Below are 21,636 nucleotides of genomic sequence, written 5' to 3'. Positions count from 1 at the left end.
CACCAAACACAATTTTAGGGTAAGGATTTTTTTTCACTCACATACATTTCTCCAAAAGTTATACATTCTCTTTTTGGATAGGATGTATCCCCACCTTTATCTCAGAACAAGATGGTAGGACAGGGCACGTAACACAGGGGGAAAGAAACAAAACAAGAAAAACAACACTGTGAACCTGCCACCCTCTGAGGAAACTCTGGAATGTAGTATAAAAAAAGAGAATGATTATTAATAGACAGGCTATGAACTAGATAAATCAGAGGTCTGATCTTGTAGGCAATTCTAATGTTCTACACTCAGTGAATCCTGGGTATACAAATGGTACATTGTGGTTGCTACTGCAATATAAATAATGAGTGGTCTCTCCTCCAGGGAGCAACAGTTGCTCTTAGAGTAGCCTCAGTGCAATCTGCTGGGTTTTCCCATCTTTCCATTCATCCCATGTTACCTTTTTCATCCTCCATTTGTGTCTGTGTTCGTATGACGTACACTGAACGCTGCAAGCATAACAGCAGAAAACCATCCCCCTCGAGATACAAAACATTCTACCTTTAACACACATGTCCCTCACTGCCTAACAAGCTAGAGTGGCAGATCCAAGGCTGCTCTCAATTACTCCACCAGCAACCAGAGGTGCCAGGAACCAGGATGTTTTCCCACTCATGAATATCCTGGAAGTAGAGCCAGTAAATATTGTGTTTGTGTCTTTGGTTAGATCTAAGAATGTAAGTCTCCGAATATAAAAAGCTGCAAATTTACATATTCATAAATGAGGACAAAACTATGGGAAGAGGGATGAAAGGAGGGGGACAGAAAGGCGGGAGAGGCAAGGTGCCCATACTGCATGCCACCTTCCTTCTCAGATTGATTTTTCTACGGAGACAAAGTGTCTTTTCTGGTACACTTTGAAAGCTTTTGCTGTTCATAAGACAGAAAAAAGCTAGTTAGACCCCAACTCACCCTCTGGCTCGCTCTCGCTATCTGATGTGCTGCCATAGTTGGTCACCAGTGAACTCAGGGCAGAGGTTACCTGCTTTGGAATGACAGTCAATCCCAACTTTCCATCCTCTGCAGTTGCTCCATCCTTGTCCGACTCTGCAAAGAGAGTACCAAGACCTTTCAATGCTCCTATATGTTGACAGCCAGCTTTGTCACTAGACCTTCTCCTAGAGAATATGCATCTGACACTGGACAAGGTTATTCAACACCATTGCTTGATAAAATGCTTGCTACTTTCTTTCCATTAACATTCAGGGGCAGGAGTTGTCTAAACACCGATTTATAGCCCTGACAAAGACTGTAGGGGAAAAAGCAGTTTGATTTCTCTGAACAAGGACTTGGGCTTTTGGCTCCATCTTCATATAGTAAATTTAATTACAGTCTTTGCTATTAATTGCAAATAGCAGAAAGGGAGAAACTTGTTTAGATTTCCCGGATGTAGTCGGGTGATAAATATGTGCAGAAATTAATCTTTTACAGGGGGAGAATTATTTACATTTAAAATTAGAATTTCCAAGAGGAAGAAATTTTGAGATCCCATTGTGAAATCACTTTAAGGGACATTCAAATCAAGCTTATAAGACTACGGCAATGAGATCTCAGAGAACTTGATTACTTAAAAATATGTATTTAGCGCCATCTGTATGCATGAGTTTATAATCCAAGTTGTTCACGATAACACAGAATGCCAGGGAGCTAAGATACAGGATAAATGGACCAATGACTTATGAATAGCTGCTAGTGGGCAAAAGGGAAAAATCTACAAAAAGCAAACCAAAGTAAACAATTAAAATCACAGATAGATTTAATGGGATGCAAAGCTATATGTACCAAGACACACCATTTCCTTTGGAGGCATCACAGATATACTCAAATGCTGGCATTTAACCAGAAGGCTAATACATGTCAGTTCTTTTGCATGGAACCTACATGGAAATTTTGGGGGAAAAAACATGCAAAACCCCCTATTAGTAACATTATTAGAAAGGTGTCTGTTAAAAGTTTTTGTGGAAGCCTGGTTCAATTACAAGAATTAAAGAAACACTACCTGAAATCAGGATTTTGTAACAATTGTATTGCCTATCTATTAACCCCATATTAGATTATTAAACATGAAAATTAAAAAATACAATTTGTCACTAGTTTTGTTTCACTTTTTACATTTCACTCACCTTAAGACAATGAAGTCAGTTTCACTTTTAGGTTCTCAGAACAGCAGAATTTGGTTTCAAGGATAAAGGGACTTTCATTTTTTTTTTAAAGCAATTTTTTTTGGTGGAAACATTTCTACTCCTTTGTTTTTTAATCAAAGTTTGTTTTTACAATAGTTAATTCTGGACCAAATTTAAGTTAACACTGTCCCTTTAATCTATTTATTGTAGAACACGTAATACTGTACACAAACTTCTCCTTGGCAGGGTTTCCTAATCGCTGACCAGGAGGAAAAAGTTTCAGGTTTCTTCTATCAACATTTTATGTTCTTAGCAGGAATTTCCATTCAAAAGGAAATTCTAATGAAAATCTGGGTACAAGGGTCTTCAGTGAAGCTGGCAGCAACAAATCTATGACCTACTAACCTTTGAACTGCCTTGGCCGTAGTGCAAGAAAGTCCTAACAATGTTTTAAGTGGCAGATAGAAGAGTTGTCAAGTATGACAGAGCACTTATCAATGGCATCTTCCAAACCAAGTATAAAGTCTTTGAAAAGACAAGCTCTTTCCAAGTCGCCAGCTCTCCTAAAAAGCTGTTACCTACGTAACATTAATTCCCCCTAAAATAAAAGATTTCTCCAAGCTCCTTCCCTCATCTTACCAGCATCACTATTTGCCAGAATGCCAAGTGGATCCACATCCTTCCTATAGGTCGGTGCATCTGAAACAGATTGTTTTTCAGGTTCCTTAACAAACGTATGATTTTCTGGTCCACCAGCTGAATTCTGAGCTTTCAACGGAGATGCATCATCTCCATCAGCTTTCTTAAACTTCTTCCAGAACTGACGCTTCTGCTTCTTCTTCTGTCTTCCTTGCCACCCAGAAGTCTCTTCATCTTGTGGAGCTTTCCACATTCCCTTCATTTTGCTAGAGGAAAGAAAATGTAAAATTCTTAAACAAATACCACCACACAAAATAAATGAAACTAATCAAGGTAAACACCCCCCCCCCCCCCCCGCAACAAAATTAAAACCCTGTGCCCTATAGCAGTCAAGAGATTAGAGGAATATTTATCCTTCAATACAACATTTTTCAGCTCTCCCTGTCTTACGTTGCTCTGCCCTGCTTCAATACTTTAATCTGCCAGTTTCAGCATATTAGTAGCCAAATGTAGTTTACTAGAACACCCATCTACAAGTGCTTTATTTGGGGTTAATAAGTCTCATTTGGCTATTGGCACAATGAACTGAGACATGACAGAAGGAAGAGGAAGCTATGCCAGACACAAACATGAAAAAAAAAAAAAAAAACTACAAAGAAAGCGAGACAGAGAAATGGAGAGACACACACGATCATGGGGTGGGACAAGGTATGACCTTGGTGAGAGAAGAACAAAACTAGGCAAGCTTCTTAATCCCCAACACAGTGGTTGAAACAGAGTCCTAGATTTTTCGCTTCACATTACAAAGTCAACATTCTCTTCATTCAGAGAAATAAGGCCATTCAAAGGCAGAAAAACAGAAAGGAAAGTATCTCTCATCAGCATATGCCTATTATTGAAGTCACCTTAGTTTTAGCATACACTGCTACAGCACTTTGCTGAATACTGAAGCCTCAGACACATCAGACCAACCTATCACTCCAATTGCAATGACTGCTTACACATGTGGGTAGGGGAGGGGAAAGGGTGCAGAGGTAGAAAAAGGTAGAATGGACTGCTAGTGAGGGAAGGGGAAAACAATTTTCCTCCTTTAGAGCAGGATATTTCAAGTTATATCAGGGAAACATAGAACTGTGTTTTTAATAAAAGTAAATTAAAGATAGAGCTATAGTATGCCAATTCTACAAATCACAAATAAGCCTCCAATCTACATATTTGAGATTATGGCGAAATGCTGGAGATGTGTTTAGACCACGGTTACAGTGAGAAGAGCACCTATAAAAATGTTAATCCATGCCTGCTGAGAATGGGTCTTCTAAGTGATAATTTACTTAGCGTTTTGCCAAGAGCTTAATTGCACCTCCAGACTATTATATTAACACAAGAATTCCCATACCAGAGTGGATCAAATGGTTTATTTTATTCACTACCATCGCTCCAACAGTTGAATACACAGAGCACAGTAGAGGAACCTTTCTAATACCTGACAAATTTTGAAATACCATACTAAGGGCAAAAATTTCTCCCTAAAACCAGCTGATTAAAGCAATTTGAGTTCAATTCCAGCTGTGCCACATTCGTCCTTTGACCTTAGGCAAGTCATTTCACCTCTTTGCGCACCAGTCCCCCATCCACTAAATGGAGATAACACTTTCTCCCACACTTTGACTTTATTTAGACTGTAAACTCATTGGGGCAGGAACTGTCTCTTACTACGTGTTTGTATAGTGGCTAGCAGAATGGGGCCATGAACTCAGTTTGGGGTGTCTAGGCGCTCCTCTAACATAAATAGCAATACTTAACCAATGTTTCACAGGTTAAGGGAAGCTGTGATGCTGGAGGTGCTGTCTTTTGACCAAGACATAAAAGCAAGGCCCTGACCACTTGTGGTCACTAAAAACCCAGGGCACTTCTCAAGAATCAGAATTGGATGTCCCAGTCAAATTCCAATTTGGAAACTGCATTCTGCCCTCCTCTGCTGGTTCTATTAGCAAATGCATTCTTCACTTCCTGTTCAGAACTACAGCATAACTGTGCAGTATTAACCAGCTGCTACATTCCACCCTGCAGGTAGCTACATTTAAGTGACAGGTGAAGTGGTCCTTCTGTATCTTTAATCTACTCCATAGGGATGTTGAGAATTAACATTTGTAAAGTACTTCAGAGGGCCAGAATTCAAGGGTGGTATAGAAATATTAAATGCTTTTGAAAAATCTTACTTAGCTATTTGCCTCAATAGGAAAGTTTCCAGAGGGCAAGCTGAATTCTGTTCTGTCTCACACAACAGTAAATTTGCAAGATTAAGCACCAGTTCCAGATTTTTATTGTTGACATTCATACCAAAAATTACAGCTTTTTGGGCAGCAGATTGAGTTTATAGTACTAACAGTTAGGAAACAGGCTTTTTAAGAAAGCCAGGGTTATAGAGATCACTTAGTGAGAACAAACAGGAAACCGTTTACATCATATTTCTGATCACTCTTCTGACCAGAAGAAAGATTTAAGTATAATTGCTGAGTGACACCTAAGGGCTGCTGCGGAGTCACAGCTCACTAGTGAAGCCACATGCGTTAAAACCAAAATGATTAAATACCACTGATTGTGTTACTTTGACAAGCCAGATTCACTCTTAATTTTAGTTACTAAACAAGTAGGAGCGTCTCTTAATGTCTGCTTTCATGCATTCAATGCTTTAAATTCACAACTAGTACTGAGAATCAAGCACTTGTTGAAGTGCCCCTGCAACTGCAAACCCCACCTCCCCATGCAAGGAGAATCCCATCTTATTTCTTTAAAAGCAGGGGGCTTTCCTATGGGCCAGAAGAGACGAGTAAAGGCAATCTGAGATGCTACCAGAGATATAAGTGACAGGAGTGGCTTCTGAAGCTTTGTCTACATCAGGGGTAGGCAACCTCTGGCACGCGTGCCAAAGGCAGCACGCGAGCTGATTTTCAGTGGCACTCACACTGCCCAGGTCCTGGCCACCGGTCTGGGGGGGCTCTGCATTTTAATTTAATTTTAAATGAAGCTTCTTAAACATTTTAAAAAATGTATTTACTTTCATACAACAGTTTAGTTATATATTACAGACTTCTAGAAAGAGACCTTCTAAAAACGTTAAAATGTATTACTGGCACACGAAAACTTAAATCAGAGTGAATAAATGAAGACTCGGCACACTTCTGAAAGGTTGCCGACCCTGGTCTACATTAAGAATATTTGCAACAGTCGACATTACCAAATTAGGTTACATTGGTATAAATCCACTTAGCATTTGTGCAGCCCATCTATCTGAGGGATTTGCACGGGCATAACCAAATCAATGTAGTTACACTGGTGCAAGATTTTTTAAGTGTAGACAACTTCAAGGCCCAAGCCCACTTTCCCACAGCAGAAAGAAAGGTCCACAAAGAGGCAGGAAGGAGTCTGACATAACAAGCTGGGAACATTCTTGCTGCCCCCACTCAGATCCTCTGGTCCACTAAACCAGACCCTGGAGGTTTGGGAGATTATAACACCTTTAAAAAATATCCCTCCCTACAGCAGTATTCAAGTAAAGCCACTGATGAAGCTCAACATGAGGCAGACAGTATGCAAAAAGGTGGGGTGGGGGGGAGGAAAAGAGCAGAGGCCACACATATGGAGGTATGGAGGGGGGAAAAAATAGATCAGAGTACATGACGGGAGTGAACAAATAAAATCCAAGAGGAACAAAAAAAGAGCCCCAGAGGAGAAATCAAGATGAGGCAGGGTGGAAGAGATGAAAATAAGAGTATTGAAGGTATTTTCAGCTACCAAAGCAGTTTACAGTGACAATTAGATAGCTTATAAACTCAGACATATAATTCCTTCTTAAGTTTGTTATTATTGCTCTGACCCCACCATTTGAAAAAAATGAAGGGGAGTGGTGGAGGGAGGGGGAGAGAAATATAATCTAGAATCATAAACCAACTCACTTTTTTTTTTTGTTTTTTCACCCTCTTTTTTGCAAGGGGGGAGTGAATTAGACCGGTCAGATTCAGGCAGGAGGCAAAGTCACACAATGCAACTTCTCTTTCAAAGACTCAGCATCTATTACTTTAGCCTAATGGCTATTCTGCAATTTGGTTTTCTTAAACAAGCCAGAGAGTGGAACTCTGCGAGCACATCAAAGTTGCAAACGTATTGTTTCAACCAGATCAGACTCACTACAATCCACTGTAGAATACTGTGAACAACGTATTAAATTTGTAACATGTTGGTGGGTTAAATGAAGGATACAAGTCCACTCAGTTTATATAAGTGTACAGTGAAAGTTACAAGTATTTGCACAATAGGTAAAAAGAATCAAAGATAGTATTTTTGGACTAACTACTAGAGTCAACAAAATTGTCAGAAAAAGCTTACCCAAACTGTGTAGTTGTCAGCACTTCTCCTCTCTCCTCTTTTTCTATCTGTAATGCTTTCTTCTTTTCAATGTTTGCCAACGTAGGAAAGTTTCTAGAGCCAATAAATATATATGATTTTAAAATGTTTTACACACCCCTGCTCTAACCCACATTTGCATTATGAACAGCACAGGAAAGATTTAGTTGCACACACAAAAAAATGAAATATTAAAATCAAATTGTTTCCTCCTGAAGCAGGGATTGGTAAGAAAAATACATATACCTCTACTCCTACATATGTAGGTGCAGATGGACCTTGAAGTGCAGAAGCTTTTTACACACACGCCCTCTATGATAGCATAGGATTATGCCCTACAATTTTTATTTTAAGTGTTTCATCCAATCTAGTTTTAACTGTCTTAAAGGTACAATATATGTTTAGCAAGATAGTCTCATCCTCCATGTGAAAGAGTTTCTGCTTATCAGTCTCATTGACGTTGGGTTTTGAGATGAAATAAAAAACAAAAGTGTATCACAAAAACAGTCTCTGGATGCATATTCAGCCACAACACTTTCAGTATCTAGATGTCATTGCTCTGTCAAGCACTTTGAGACAGCAAAAGGTTATACACAGTAATCTAATTCTATTCTGTTCTTTAGGAGAGTAATTCAGGTCATTAACATTTTATAAGTCTATTAAGATGGACGAGTGAGAAGCCTAGAACAGCTATACATATATATTATCAAAAACAGTCTTCAGACCTAAATATTTAGTCTTGTCACACTCAACTTCCTTTTATTTTATAACAGCAGAAGTTAAGTGCTAAAAAGTCACTGATGCAAGACATGCTGAAGGACAAGGATGGAAAAAGCAGAAGTGGTTTTTGAAACACCTGTCTTGAACAGAAACTCTGGTATTAGGAGGTTTTCACAGATCACGGTTAGATTCATTTTTTCATAGATTCCAAGGCCAAAAGGGACCACTGTGATCATCTAGTCTAATTTCCTCTATAACACAGGCCATAGAACTCCCCCAAATAATCCCTCTTTGAACTAGAAACTTTCTTTCAGAGAAGCATCGAGTCGTGATTTAAAAGTTGCCAGTGATGGAGAATCCACCAAAATCCTTGGTAAGTTGTTCCAGTGTTAATTACCCTCACTCAAGTACACCTTATTGTCAGTCTGAATTTGTCTAGCTTCAACTGCCAGCCATTGGACCTTGTTATACCTTTGCTAGATTGATGAGCCATTCAAAACACATTCACTGTGCCATTTATTTTATTATGAAGAGATGATTTCTAAAAAATCTTTCAAAGTATTGACTGGTAATAGGATATGAAGCCTGTTACCTTCAGGTCACCAGTTCAAGTGCAGCCTAGATTGCTAGTCAGCAGAAGTCACAATATGATGGCTATTCAGTAGCCTATATGCAAAGTAGGCAACATCAGTCCAGACCCTAGTGGGAAGGTGCCCACATTTCAAAAACTACAGTCACAATTAGCTTCTTTGTTGGCAGAGAGATCAAGAAATGAAAAAGCATAGATAACTACACGCTTACGGAGACAATCTTTCCACGTCAGGGCTGGGGCACATTTCCGGGAAAGCTTAAACTTTTGCACATGCCATACAGATTCTGAAAACTTCAGTGCCCAAGCTTGTCCACAAAGTACTCAAACTACAGAAAAACAAATCTTTCTGGCAGAGATCTTAAGAACATGAGAACGGCCATACTGAGTCAAACCAATGGTCCATCTAGCCCAACACTGTGTCTTCCAAAAGTGGCTGGTGCCAGATGCTTCAGAGGGAGTGAACAGAACAGGACAATTTATTGAGTAATCCATCCCCTATCATCCAGTCACAGCTTCTAGCAGTCAAAGGTGTAGGGATATCCAGAGCATGGGGTTGTGTCCCTGACCATCTTGGCTAATAGTCCCTGGTGAACCTATCATCTGTAAACTTACCTAATTCTTTTTTTAACCCAGTTATACTTTTGTCCTTTACAACATCCCCTGCAACAAATTCCACAGGTTGATTGTGCGCTGGGTGAAGAAAAACTTCCTTTTGTTTGTTTTAAACCTGCTGCCTATTCATTTCATTGGGTAATGTCTGGTTCTTGTGTTATGTGATGGGATAAATAACACTTTCCTATTCACTTTCTCCTCACCATTCATGATTTTATAGACCTCTATCATATCCCCCCCTTTAGTCTGTTTTAGCAGCTGAACAGCCCCAGTCTTTTCAATCTCTCCTCACATGTTCAATACCCATAATAATTTTTGTTGCCCTTCTTTGTATTTTTTCCAATTCTAATATATTGTTTTTTTGAGATGAGTAGACCAGAACTGCATTCAGTATTCAAAGTGTGAGCATACCATGGATTTATATAGTGGCATTATATTTTCTGTCTTATTTTCTATCCCTTTCCTAACGGTTCCTAACACTGTTAGCTTTTTTGACTGCTACTGCACATTGAGCAGATTTTTCAGAGCACTAACTCACTCCAAGATCTCTCTTGAGTGGTAACAGCTAATTTAGACCCCATCATTTTGTATGTATAGTTGGGATAATGTTTTCCAATGTGCATTACTTTGCATTTATCAATATTGAATTTCATCTGTCATTTTGTTGCCCTGTCACCCAGTTTTGTGAAATCCCTCTAACTCCTTACTATCAGCTTTGGACTTAACTATCTTGCATAATTTTGTATCATCTGCAAACATAGCCACCTCACTGTTTACCCCCTTTTCCAGATCATTTATGAATATGTTGAACAGAACTGGTCCCAATACAGATCCTTGGAGGACCCCACTATTTACCCCTCTTCAGTGTGAAAACTGACCATGTATTCTTACCCTTTGTTTCCTATCTTTTAACCAGTTAATGATCCATGAGAGGACCTTTCCTCTTATCCCATGACTCCTTACTTTGCTTACGAGCCTTTGGTGTGAAACCTTGTGAAAAGCTTTCAGAAAAATCGAAGTATACTATATCCACTGGATCACCCTTGTCCACATGTTTGTTGACACCCTCAAAAAATTCTAATGAATTGGTGAGGCATGATTTCCCATTATAAAAGCCATGTTGACTCTTCACCAACATATTGTGTTCATCTGTGTGTCTGATAAATGTGTTTTTTCCTATAGTTTCATCCAATTTGCCTGGTACTGAAGGTAGGCTTACCAGCCTGTAATTGCCAGGATTGCCTATGGAGCCTTTAAAAAAAAAAAAAAAAAAAAAATCTGGTGTTACCTTAGCTATCCACCAGTCATCTGGTACAGAGGCTAATTTAAGCGATAGGTTACATATCATACTTAGTAGTGCTGCAATTTCATATCTTAGTTCCATTAGAACTCTTGGGTAAATACACTCAGGTCCTGGTGATGTATTACTGTTTAAATTTATCAATTTGTTCGAAAACCTCCTCTGACAACGCCTCAATTTGGGTCAGTTCTTCAGATTTTTCACCTAAAAAGAATCTTGTAAAGAAGTTCAAGTTAAGGAAGACTGCTTCCTGTATAAGCATAAATGCCCTATCAAGTCAAGAAAAAGGTGGTTGGGGAGGGGGGCGGGGAGAAACACTCCTCTAAGCAGAGAAAGTATCTGCACTATGGAGGCATCTCTTCTCTTTTCCCAAGATGAACTTGTTTTTGATTTACAGACTGTTAACATTTCTCAGGCATATGTCCAAAAATTTGGACAAAAAACAAAACAGTTTTTGCCTCTTTTTCAAAGGGTAGTAGGACAAGGGCATTCTCCCACCCAACTAATCAACCAGTCAAAGAGAGAGACTCAAAAAACAAGGAAGGGCTTTAAAAAGGTCAGGTACAGGCTCTGTAAAAGCAGTGGAGAAAAAGCAAATTCCAGTATCTAAGCGCCTAAAAATACCCTGTCCATCACTTGGAAAAGAACTAGTCTCGGTAGATAGATTTAAATCAAAGCAATTGAAATCACTGATTTTAATCATTATTTAAATCTGCAAGCAGGAAGCCTTGATTTAAATAATTGATTTTAATCTTGTTTTGCATTTGTACTTTTTACCTATTTTCCTAAAGATGGGCTGATCCTCATTGGTTGGTAAGCATTAAAACATACTGATTGCAACTATACCGCTACCTCGATATAACACGAATTCGGATACAACGCGGTAAAGCAGTGCTCCGGGGGGGGCGGGGGGCTGCGCACTCCGGTGGATCAAAGCAAGTTCAATATAATGTGGTTTCACCTATAATGCGGTAAGATTTTTTGGCTCCCGAGGACAGCGTTATATTGAGGTAGAGGTGTATATATAGTCTTTACACTAAATTTGGTGCTTTTTACTAACAAGGAGGAAACACCATACCTACATACATTTTTGAAGCAATTATGAAGCTTACGGACATTTGTTCAGATTCTTAATTTTTTCCTTTTACATTATGTAGAAAATGGCGAATGATCCATTTCTTACTTCTTAGATTAATTTTTACTTGTGATTGTAAATTTAAATCCAATTGAAAAAACCCCACAAAAACAGCATTTTAAAATAGTTTAATGAAAAACAATCTTAAATGTGCTGGATTCATAAAAAAAATAATGAAAACTTGTTTTGCATTTAGAATTAACTGATTAAACAAAATAACTGTAGTTAGTGAATTTAACTATTGTTTCTGGTCAATAGGTCCTTCAAGGTTTCAAAACTAGCAGATCTCAGCCTCTCACACATCATTTTCATTCATAGACTGGAAAAAGGAAACAAGCTTCCCTGCTTTTTCAACTCCCAATTAGTTTCTTAACTTTGAAAGAACTAATCATTAAACTGAACTAGTTGAATAAACTAAAGAAAATATTCTCTCTGCACCTGCAGAAGTGACTATTGCTGTCAAAAGCTGGTTTAGCCCTTTAACAAACCCTGGGTACTGTTTAGCCAGTGATTTCCATACGTTCAGTGCTTTGGCTTTCTTTAAAACTTTAACAGCAAACACACACTGCTTAATAGTACTTTTTAAAATTATTTAAATAAAATTAATAGATTAGCTTAGGCCTTTACATAGGCTGTCAATTTTAAATAGATTTTTTTTTTTTTTAATTGAAGTATTTAATTAAAACAAAATCAATGGTCTCAAGTTGCAGTGGGGGAGGCCTCGGTCTAGATTGGATATTAGGAAAAACTATTTCACTAGGAGGGTGGTGAAGCACTGGAATGGGTTACCTAGGGAGGTGGTGGAATCTCCATCCTTAGAGGTTTTGAAGGCCCCGTGGGGCTTGACAAAGCCCTGGCTGGGATCATTTAGTTGGGGTTGGTCCTGCTTTGAGCAAGGGGTTGGACTAGATGAACTCCTGAGATCCCTTCCAACCCTAATCTTCCATGATTCTAACATGTGCTAGCAGGTTAGCAAGTTGTAGCATGCCGTACACCCCCCGTACTTCAACCTGTTAACACATTAAAAATATTAATTGCCTCATCTTTGCTAGACTTTTATCATGTTAGCAAACAGGGGATAAGAAAACACTTCTTGTCCTGGTGTGGCTGCACCAGCAGAGAGGAAACAGGACCACTCTAACAGCAGAGTTTACTTTAGGTAAAAGACCCAGACAAACTAACGAACTTTTGGTCAGCATTAATACTCATTCATGGAGCACCCAAGTGTGCACCACAAAGAAATGTGGAAGACAGTCCCTAACCTGAACAGCTAGAAACATGACAAAATGGGCTGGGAGAAAAAGTGGAGCAAGGGAAAACAAACAAGATCAGAAGGAGATGATCAGCCAATGCACATTCTACTATACCTAGGCCTGAAGTCCAACTGAAAGGGAAATGTAAGAATTTTAGATTACTCCAGAGTTGCTTTGCTATAACCTTCACAATCTTTCCCCAAGAAGAGATGGCTAGAGAAAGGATAGTTCGATTCCTTATGAACCAATGGAATACACAGGTTTCATTATGAAGGAGTACTTCCCATATTACTCTAGAGGGAAATTGTGCCCAAAAAAATAAAAATTCTCCACACAGTATTTTAAAATTCTGCAAATTTTATTTGTCAATAAATAAATGTGTAGGCTCCAGCATGGCAGTGGGGAGCCCAAGCTGCTCGCTGCACAGAGGTGGGAGATCACCCTGCAGCCCTTGCTCCCAGGACAGGGATTTGGCGGTGAGGCTGCACCCGACCCTGATGCAGCACAAGGGACAGGCCTGACCCCCTCCGTGCCAGACGCACCAGGTGTGCGCAGGCAGACTCAGCCCAGCAGGATCCAAGTGTGGAGGGACTTAGTGTGGGGCAAGAGGGTTCTGTGTGGGGCAATCTGGGTGCAGGCGACTCAGTGGGGGGAGTCCAAGGTGTGGGGGAAATAAGGAAGCACAGGGGTTCATTGGGGGGTTCTTGGTGCAGGGGCAATGGGACGCTGCAGGGGGATGGTTGGAGCTCAGCGAGGGGATCTGGGTGTGGGAGGATGGGGCTCAGTGGGGTGGAGGGGGGTGAGGCTCATGGGGGGGGGGGGTTTCAATGGGCCTGCTTAATGGGGGAGCCCCAATTGCTGCGAGGGGATGCCAGGCTTCTGCTTCCCCTCCCCATTCCCCTATCCCATTCTCTTCCCCACTGCCTCCTCCTCATTCCCTCCCCCTTCCTCTCCCCACTGTCCCCTGCCCCGTCCTATCCCACCCCACCACCCCCTTCCCCCATTTCCTTGCCCTGCTCCACCAGGACCACTCATCGTTGTACAGAAAACAAGATGGCTCCCAGCACACAGAAGGGGAGCTCAAACACCACTACGACCCAGGAGACAGCATCCAGCTGCAGAGTCAGCAGAACCAAACGGCACCCTCCTTCACCCAGGCAGCTCTGCGCTCGCAGAAATGGGGGGATGGCAGTGTGCCCCCCCCACGCTTCACCTGTTTGGGGGGGCAAGACTCCCCCATTTCCTCTCCCATACTAGGTGCATTGCCCTCCCCACTAAAATTCCCTTTGCTTCCCCTGTATTTTCTGCAGGGAAGCAAAGAAATCTGCAGGGGGATATGAATTCTGCACATGTGCAGTGGCGCAGAATTCCCCCAGGAGTACCATATCAAGAAAGCAAGATGAGAACAATGCACTCTGAGATAGTAAGGAAGGCAAACATATTCATGGTGAATAATTCTTATTACCCTGCCTCTCTCCCTGCACACAACTGCCAAAACAACAAGTCAAGAGACTTTTCCACATGCTGGAGGGAAATACACAAATGAGATTTACTAGCTTCATCAATAAAGTCGACATCAGAGCCCTCTATTGGCTGCCTGCGTTGCCTTTGAGCACAGAGGCCCCAAAAAGCACCTCACCACACCTGTCTAACTTTAGGTTTCTGAGGCTGAGGAGGGGCTTACCAGGCCCCAAGGCTACCCAAACAGCCTCAGGACTTTCAATGAAACAGCAAGTGCAAAGTCCACAGTCACCACCGCAATTAAAGTGACATTTCCTAGATTTAAAAAGTTCTGTTTGGGCAGGCTAAGAAGAGAGGAAAGTGTCCGTTTTCCTATTGCAGGTGGGTATGCGTCCTTGGTGTAGGTGCAGTCTCACTAACAGGTTTTAGTAGAACACACATTCTTGGAAGACGGAGCAACTAATATAAAAAAAATAAAATATTCTGATCCTACAAAGTAACTATTCATAGTTGAAAAAACCAGCAAGAGAAGAGGAATTAAAAAGATCCCTTAAGAGTCTTAGCACAGAAATGAACACAACTGTTGTCTATTTATGAACTCACCAATGATTACCTTAAAAAAAAATCCCTCCTGAGTAACCACAGGAACTTTCAGAAAGAAGAAAATTGTTTTTCTAATATCACAGACCCAGACTGCATAACAGCTCAGATTCCCTCTGGTGCTCCCTTTTCATTCCTGTGACTCAACAGCACAGCTTCAGTTCTAAATTGTTACTTTACTGGAGGCCCAATTACTGCTTCACAAAAGCTACCATTTTTCAGGTATTAATAGAGCATCCTCATTTTATAAAACGAGTATCAGAAGCCACCCAGGTAGTCATTTTGTTGCACCTATTTATTATAAATAAGATGCCCACACAGGCAATGAAAGCACTGAAATAAACCACAGAACTACATCACCTAGTGGACTTGTTTTAGAACAAGTTCCGAGTTACACAGCCTTATTATTCCTATTCATTATAGCTCAGCAACAAGCCCATTTCCAAGTATTTTTCTCAGGCAATTTTATACGAAGTTTCTACAGTAACTTACTTGCAATTTGACATTAAGAGTATCTGCACTCACATACTGAGTAGAAAAATTTGAGTCCTTACACAATTCAGGTATAAAATATTTCATCTGTAAAGGTTTACTTAGAATTAACTGTAGACACCTTTATAGTCAACTCAAATTCAACAAGGAAATCATACAGTTTTACTTTATAAAGAGTGAATAGTTTTTGCAGGGTACCTACAAATTTGCCAATGCCCTTACTCAATCCAGCTCATACTATTTTCCTCATCTGTTAGTGTCTAGTACAGAATGTTTATACACACATAAACCTAGAACTTTTCCAGTGACTAGGCAGCCAGCTAGAACATGCAAATTGAGGGCCGGGCAACAGGTGTTTGGCTTACCTGCATACCCCAACAGAGGGCTGTTTAGAAACATAGAAAGTGCCATACAAAATCAAACCTGAGGTCTATTTAGACCAGTATCCCATCTCCAGTGGCCAGCACCAGATGCTTCAGAGAAAGGTGTAAATAAGCACTAAGCAGTAGGCAGAGGTGTGATAATCTGCCCACACACACATTAGATCTCATCCTAATCTCTAATAGTAAGAGATTGTCTTAATCTCTAAAACAAGGCTTAATATCCCTTTCACAGAATTTATTAATTACTACTTCATGAAAAAAATTTATTTTAACTTGTTTTTTGAAAGGTAAAGCACAAGAGAAAAAAGTACAACCTTAATGCTGCAATAGCACCTATAAGCCAACCAGGTAAGGGCCCCATTATGCCTAGCATTGTACAAACATAGTGACAGTCCCTGCCTCAAATAGTTTACAATCTGAAAGACTAACTGTTACACTTCCATCTCCAACTTCAGAAGCCGGAAAAGAGAAGCCCTCATTCTAAGGGAATACAATAAAGTAATATCACTGCTATAACTATTTTTCTTTTTTTTTTTTTTTTTTTAAAAATACCACAGAAGATCTAAGGAGATCACCACACATTGAGCACACCACTGTAGTTTTCTCCCGAAACAGGACAAACTCAGCAGTCGCTACTTCAATGTACAGAAGACCTTAAAGTTGGTTCTCAGGATGACCAGTTTCAAAACCAAGGTGCAGACTAGTAAAGATCTACTGTATTATTTAGAACCATTAAATATTTACTTGGGCATTCTGTTAGTCATGCTCCAGTCATCAGCAAGATAGAACCTTGTAAATTAACTTCCTGTTCTTTTACTGAAAATTAAACAGTCTTTAATTTCTGAACCCATGTAGAGGTACTTAGTCTGATGTACAAAATGCATCTCAGGTGCTACAAGTATTTTGTAATGAAATCCTAAACAAAAAAAAACCGAACAGCATTTTTAAGTGTAGACCAAACAGTAGCCATGTCTTCATGTCTGAACAGCTTAAAATCCATTACATAAATCAGTGGTTCCCAAACTGGGGTTCGTGAACCCCTGGGGGTTCGCAAAATGTTACAGGGGGTTCTCGGGAAAAAATTCCCTAATGGCGGACAGAGCTGTCCCTAGGGACCCTGGGCAGCACAGCCCGGAGCCGCTGGACTTCCAAGAGCTAAGCAGATCAAAGCAAGCAGATCTATCACACTGAGGAGATTGAAACTTCAAGACTCCTTATAAGAAATGGAAAGGGAGGTGGATATTTTTTGCTGTTTTTAAAATGAAATAGGCAGCTAGTATTGTTTTTAAAATTATTATGAAGAACAAGTTTAAGCTTTGTTGTAATGTGCGTTGTTTGCCTGGACTGCTCAAGACCTGAATGCTTGTGTAGGAGGAACTCTTTGAGTTGGCTTCTTAAATACCTTCATGTTGTTTCACATCTGATACTCCTTGATGAAACATAGGAGCCTTGTCTTATAACAGGCTGATTCACATTGATACAAGCTATAAAAGTGATAACTTGGAAGAGCGTTGCCGTTTTCATAATGTAATAAAAATACTGTAATGATAAATAATAATAATAAATACTGTGCAATAAGCATGTCATAACAACAAATTTTATATTTCCAAGATCACTGCTTTTATAATTTATACTCAGGTAAAGGAGAAAACCTGGAAATATTCATTTTTAGGAGGGGGTTCGCGAGACCTGACATTTTAGTGAAAGGGGTTCCCAGGTTGTTGAAGTTTGGGAACCACTGACATAAATGAATGTTTCAATGTACTTCTTACTATAGGTGTTAACACTTCGTGTTTTGCTATCTGACCTTCCCAAGGGCAATGTTAGAGAAGATGAAGTATGACTACAAACAAAACGGGAGTCTTGCTGTACAAGCAAACTGATCTGACATCAGCACAAGTTGGAAATTTGCCCACAGATATTCCCCAAAAAGGAGACTTTTTGTATCCAAGTGATGAAAGGAGTTGCATGTGAAAAATCCACTATTAATTTTCAACTACCCTAAAATACTAGATTTTTATTTGGAGCTATCCTAGTGCCACAAAAATTAGTCATGGGTTACAGATATCATAGATTAGATTTAAAGATATTTTTATTTAATGAACTCTGCAACACTTATTGTATTTACATAATGGGGGGAGGAGGGAGTTCTAGAAACTTTGCTGAAAAAGAAAGCTAGTTTGCTATGACACCAAATTCCAGGTAACATGAAAGTGGGCCAAGAAATTCCTTTTGAATTGCTTTAGGATAAAGAGGAAGCTTTGGTACCTACAGCAGCTAATAGTCACTGAAGTTATCAGACAGAAGTCAAGCTTGTTTTTTCCCCCATTAACTGTTACTCCTGGGGGAATTCTGCGCATCCGCATCTGTCTCGCATATTGTATTTTCATGCGCAAAAAACATTTGCCTAAGCAGTGCTGCAGTTCCACCTTTTGCCCACCAGAGGCCGCTGTGGCACCAGAACAAGCAGCTGCATTCATGCCTCTGTTCTAGCATCACAGCAGCCTCTGGTGGGCAAAAGGTAGAACTGCAGCAATTAGGCAAAATGTTTTTTATGCAGGAAAATAAAAATTTCTATGCCCAGTGCTGCTGAATTCCCCCAGGAGTAAAGTCCATCACAGCATCCTGCCTGAGGAGTCGGGTTAGGACAGGGCAGAGCACACAGAGCTGCAGGGGGGTCACAGACTGGGGTTCAGAATGGCTAGTGGGGGGGGACAGACGGGCATGGGCTCGGGAGTTAGTGGGGTGACAGCGTTGAGCCTGAGGACGGAGACTGCAGAAACCCATGGGGATGAGGGATGCTGGGACAGGGGCGGGTGTGCCTGACTGAATAGGAGAGGCTTGAGGTCACCCCTAGCCTTTCAGAAACTCCAAAGCTTGCCAGCATGACTTCCCATCATCTTAGCTGCCAAAGTCTGTCAGGCCATAGCAATTTTTCTAGGAAAATCTCTCTTTGTAGCAGAGATACTCAATCCCCTTTGTCAGACAAACTTGTCACTGGGCCTCCCTCTCTCCCTGCCCCCTCCTTGCCACTGTTATGACTGAGACATGGTGGGAGAGGGAGGCTTGGAGGCGGTATCCTGACAAGTAGAGCTTGTAGATCTACCATAGAGAAGGGAAGATCTCCTCCATCTGGCAAACCTCTTTTGATTCACTAGGGGTGAGTCTCAAACTGATAGACCGTGGCAGGTTTGTTAAGAGAGAGTGTGCAGGCAATTCTTAGTCTGTCTCCAGAAGGAGAAATCAGAGAGCCATGTGGGAGAACAGAAGGCACAGGGTCAGAGCAGTGGGTTTCCGTGCACCTCCCAGCCAGCCTACCCACCAGTTCCCAGCCCAGTATCCCAATGCCCACTTTATCTCCCCAGTTCCATAGTACCTCTTTCATCCTACACCAAATCCACTGACCCATTCCTCACAGAAAGTCTGTTCATGCTTCCTTTCTTTTACTGCAGGGTTTTTATGTCAGTAAATCTGAATAAAAAAAAGTCCTCAGGTGTGAATATTACAGAGTAGGAAGTGGAGAAGCAGTTCTGGACACACAAGACGTTCTGTAGAACATGAAAGAGCTACAGTTACGTGCCAAGAGATGTCTTCCAGGGATTCTCTGGGGTATCTCCCATCCAAGCAATGGCCAGGCCTATTCTTATGCAATCTAGTAATATCATAGCCCATTGCAATATGACTGCAAGCTGGAGCCAGTTTTGTTTCTGAAGACATTACAAAGAGACGTCCAGTAATAAAACTCACCTCTCTAATCTAATGCTATAAAGCATTACCACTAATTTTCTCTCTCTGATATATATATAAATAATGAATAAAATAAAAGGTAGAGAGAGACATTACACACCTATATAAATATAAAAATGTTCATAACCCACAACTGCAGCCGGAGAAACAAAATCTAGAACATCTGTGACAACCTGAACCATTAATCTGGTGCAACCTGCTTATCTTTGAAAATTCAGTAGGATCAGGTCCAGACCAGTACAGTGTCCATTTTCAAATATCCAGCTGTTTTTCTTTCAGCTTATCTGTGAGTGTAGGCATTATCTCCATTTCACAGATGAGAAACTGGTCATTCGCATAAGTGCATTAACCACAGAATAAGCTTAATCAGTTTCATCTCTTATACCTTTTGATTTAAAGTGCTTTACACTATTACAAATGGGAAAAGGGTTTTGTAGTAGAAAGAGGTACCGAGCAGCACTCATCCTTGAATAAATGCTCTTTATGAACAGGGACATACACAAAGGGGGGGCAAGCAAGGGCACGCCCTCCTCGACCCACCCCCCCAAAAATCTCCACGTTTCCCTGCATCAGCCTGCAGCCAGCCGCCCTGCTGCTTCCTCCATCCCCAGGCTGCAGGGACACAGAGTGCTGCTGCCAGGGGGAGCCACTGTCTCCTCGCTGCTGGGCATCCCCACCAGAGGTGTCCTGCCAGAGGCATCCAGAGAAATGGCGGGGGTGGGGGAGGGAAGAGGGAAGGAGAGCACGTGAACCTTTCATTTGTGTGTTTAACGTGGCACTCCAAAAATGGTCAAATTTAAATTCCTGCGCGCGCCCCAGTTTATGAATTAGCAGAGCTTGCTGCATGATAATCAAGAGATACAGGTTAGAAAGAAAGTTAGGTACAAATTTAAAGTCTACAGAAATTACTTGTCAATTTTTGGAAGTCTGCACCCAATGAAGTGTACTATAGAGGTGGTGAGTACACCATTTTCAGATGTTCACATCTTCATTATTTCAGACCCAACTATTTCCAACTTCATCCAGCACACATTCCTCATTTCAGGAATCTAAGCTTTAAACATGACATGTACAAACAGTATGAGTTATCTAAAGACAAAATAATGCATCTTAAAGATTGAGGCATATATTTTTCTTGCTGGCGTAACTTGAGAGTTTGAATCTTTTTCCCCCCAAGCATTAAAAAAATTATTAAGTTAAGGGCTAGGAACCCCAAGGGAAAAGTGGATGGGAGTGATGAGAAGTTTTGGAATTGAAAGCCTCTTACAACTTAAACTATACAGTCTCTGAAGCTTACTCACCTTTTTCTTTCCTCTCTCCATTTAGCAATCTCCTCTGGAGTATCTAACTGTATTCTTTTAGCACCAGGAGCATGCATCTAGGGAGGACAAGTTTTCAGAAACATTACAAAATGTGACAGAATATTCCCTTTATGCAATTACACAAAATTCTGCAACTTTAAAAACCCAGGCATTGATGAAGTTGGGTGTAGCATTTAGAAAATGAGAAGACTAAAAATGATACATGGTGATTTTCATTTCTATTATGTTGTCTTTTACATGCTTTTCATGTTTAATATGGGATTGAGGGTCGGTTTTAAGGCTGAGACTGGAATTTGTCATTCTAGAGAAATATAAAAATGCATAAAGACAGCCAGAGGAGAAGCTAATAATCAATTCTACAATTTTCATGGACTCAATTTTTGAAGCAGTTTGGGGTACCTACATTCTTCCAGTGAATCTGAACCAACTTCTCATGTGCACTGAAACCGCAACCATCTTCTGCACACTGCAAGAGAAGAAAGAAAAAAAAAATATACTCCAACACTATTTGAATGGAATTATGCACACAAGAAGAGTCAAGATGTAGCCCACTTATTTTTAACTACATTGCATACCACTGCATATTAGATCACTTTCTTGAATGGTGAAACAAAATAACAACTGCCAACATAGTCTCAGTTACTCGCACAGAGCTCTGAAGATGTAAAAGGCTAAGTACCAGTACTACAGCATTAACAATTAAATTAAAAAAAAAAAAAAAAAAAAAGACATTCGGTTACTAAGTGGCCAAAGAATAAAACATTATGTTCACTATGTTTTACAATATTTATTCTCCACAGTACTC

The 21,636-nt window shown here is 40.4% G+C and overlaps 1 protein-coding gene across 1 annotated transcript in view; it reads right to left on the bottom strand.

Annotated features, from left to right (window-relative positions):
- LOC113407022 (nuclear fragile X mental retardation-interacting protein 1-like) overlaps nt 1-21,636 on the bottom strand; it is a 32,497-nt gene that overhangs the window by 4,860 nt on the left and 6,001 nt on the right. The window contains exons 4-8 of the mRNA XM_026654123.1: nt 21,235-21,297; nt 20,811-20,887; nt 7,197-7,289; nt 2,811-3,076; nt 961-1,095 (exon numbers count right to left, since the gene is read on the bottom strand). Of these exons, the coding sequence (XP_026509908.1) occupies nt 961-1,095; nt 2,811-3,076; nt 7,197-7,289; nt 20,811-20,887; nt 21,235-21,297 (634 nt within the window). The remainder of the gene's footprint in view (nt 1-960; nt 1,096-2,810; nt 3,077-7,196; nt 7,290-20,810; nt 20,888-21,234; nt 21,298-21,636) is intronic.

This window comes from Terrapene carolina, unplaced genomic scaffold (assembly GCF_002925995.2).
Source record: "Terrapene carolina triunguis isolate 2854851 unplaced genomic scaffold, T_m_triunguis-2.0 Scaffold18, whole genome shotgun sequence".
NCBI classification, from domain to species: Eukaryota; Metazoa; Chordata; order Testudines; family Emydidae; genus Terrapene; species Terrapene triunguis.
Note: the sequence above shows the minus strand (reverse complement) of the source record. Positions and strands in the feature narration are given on the sequence as shown.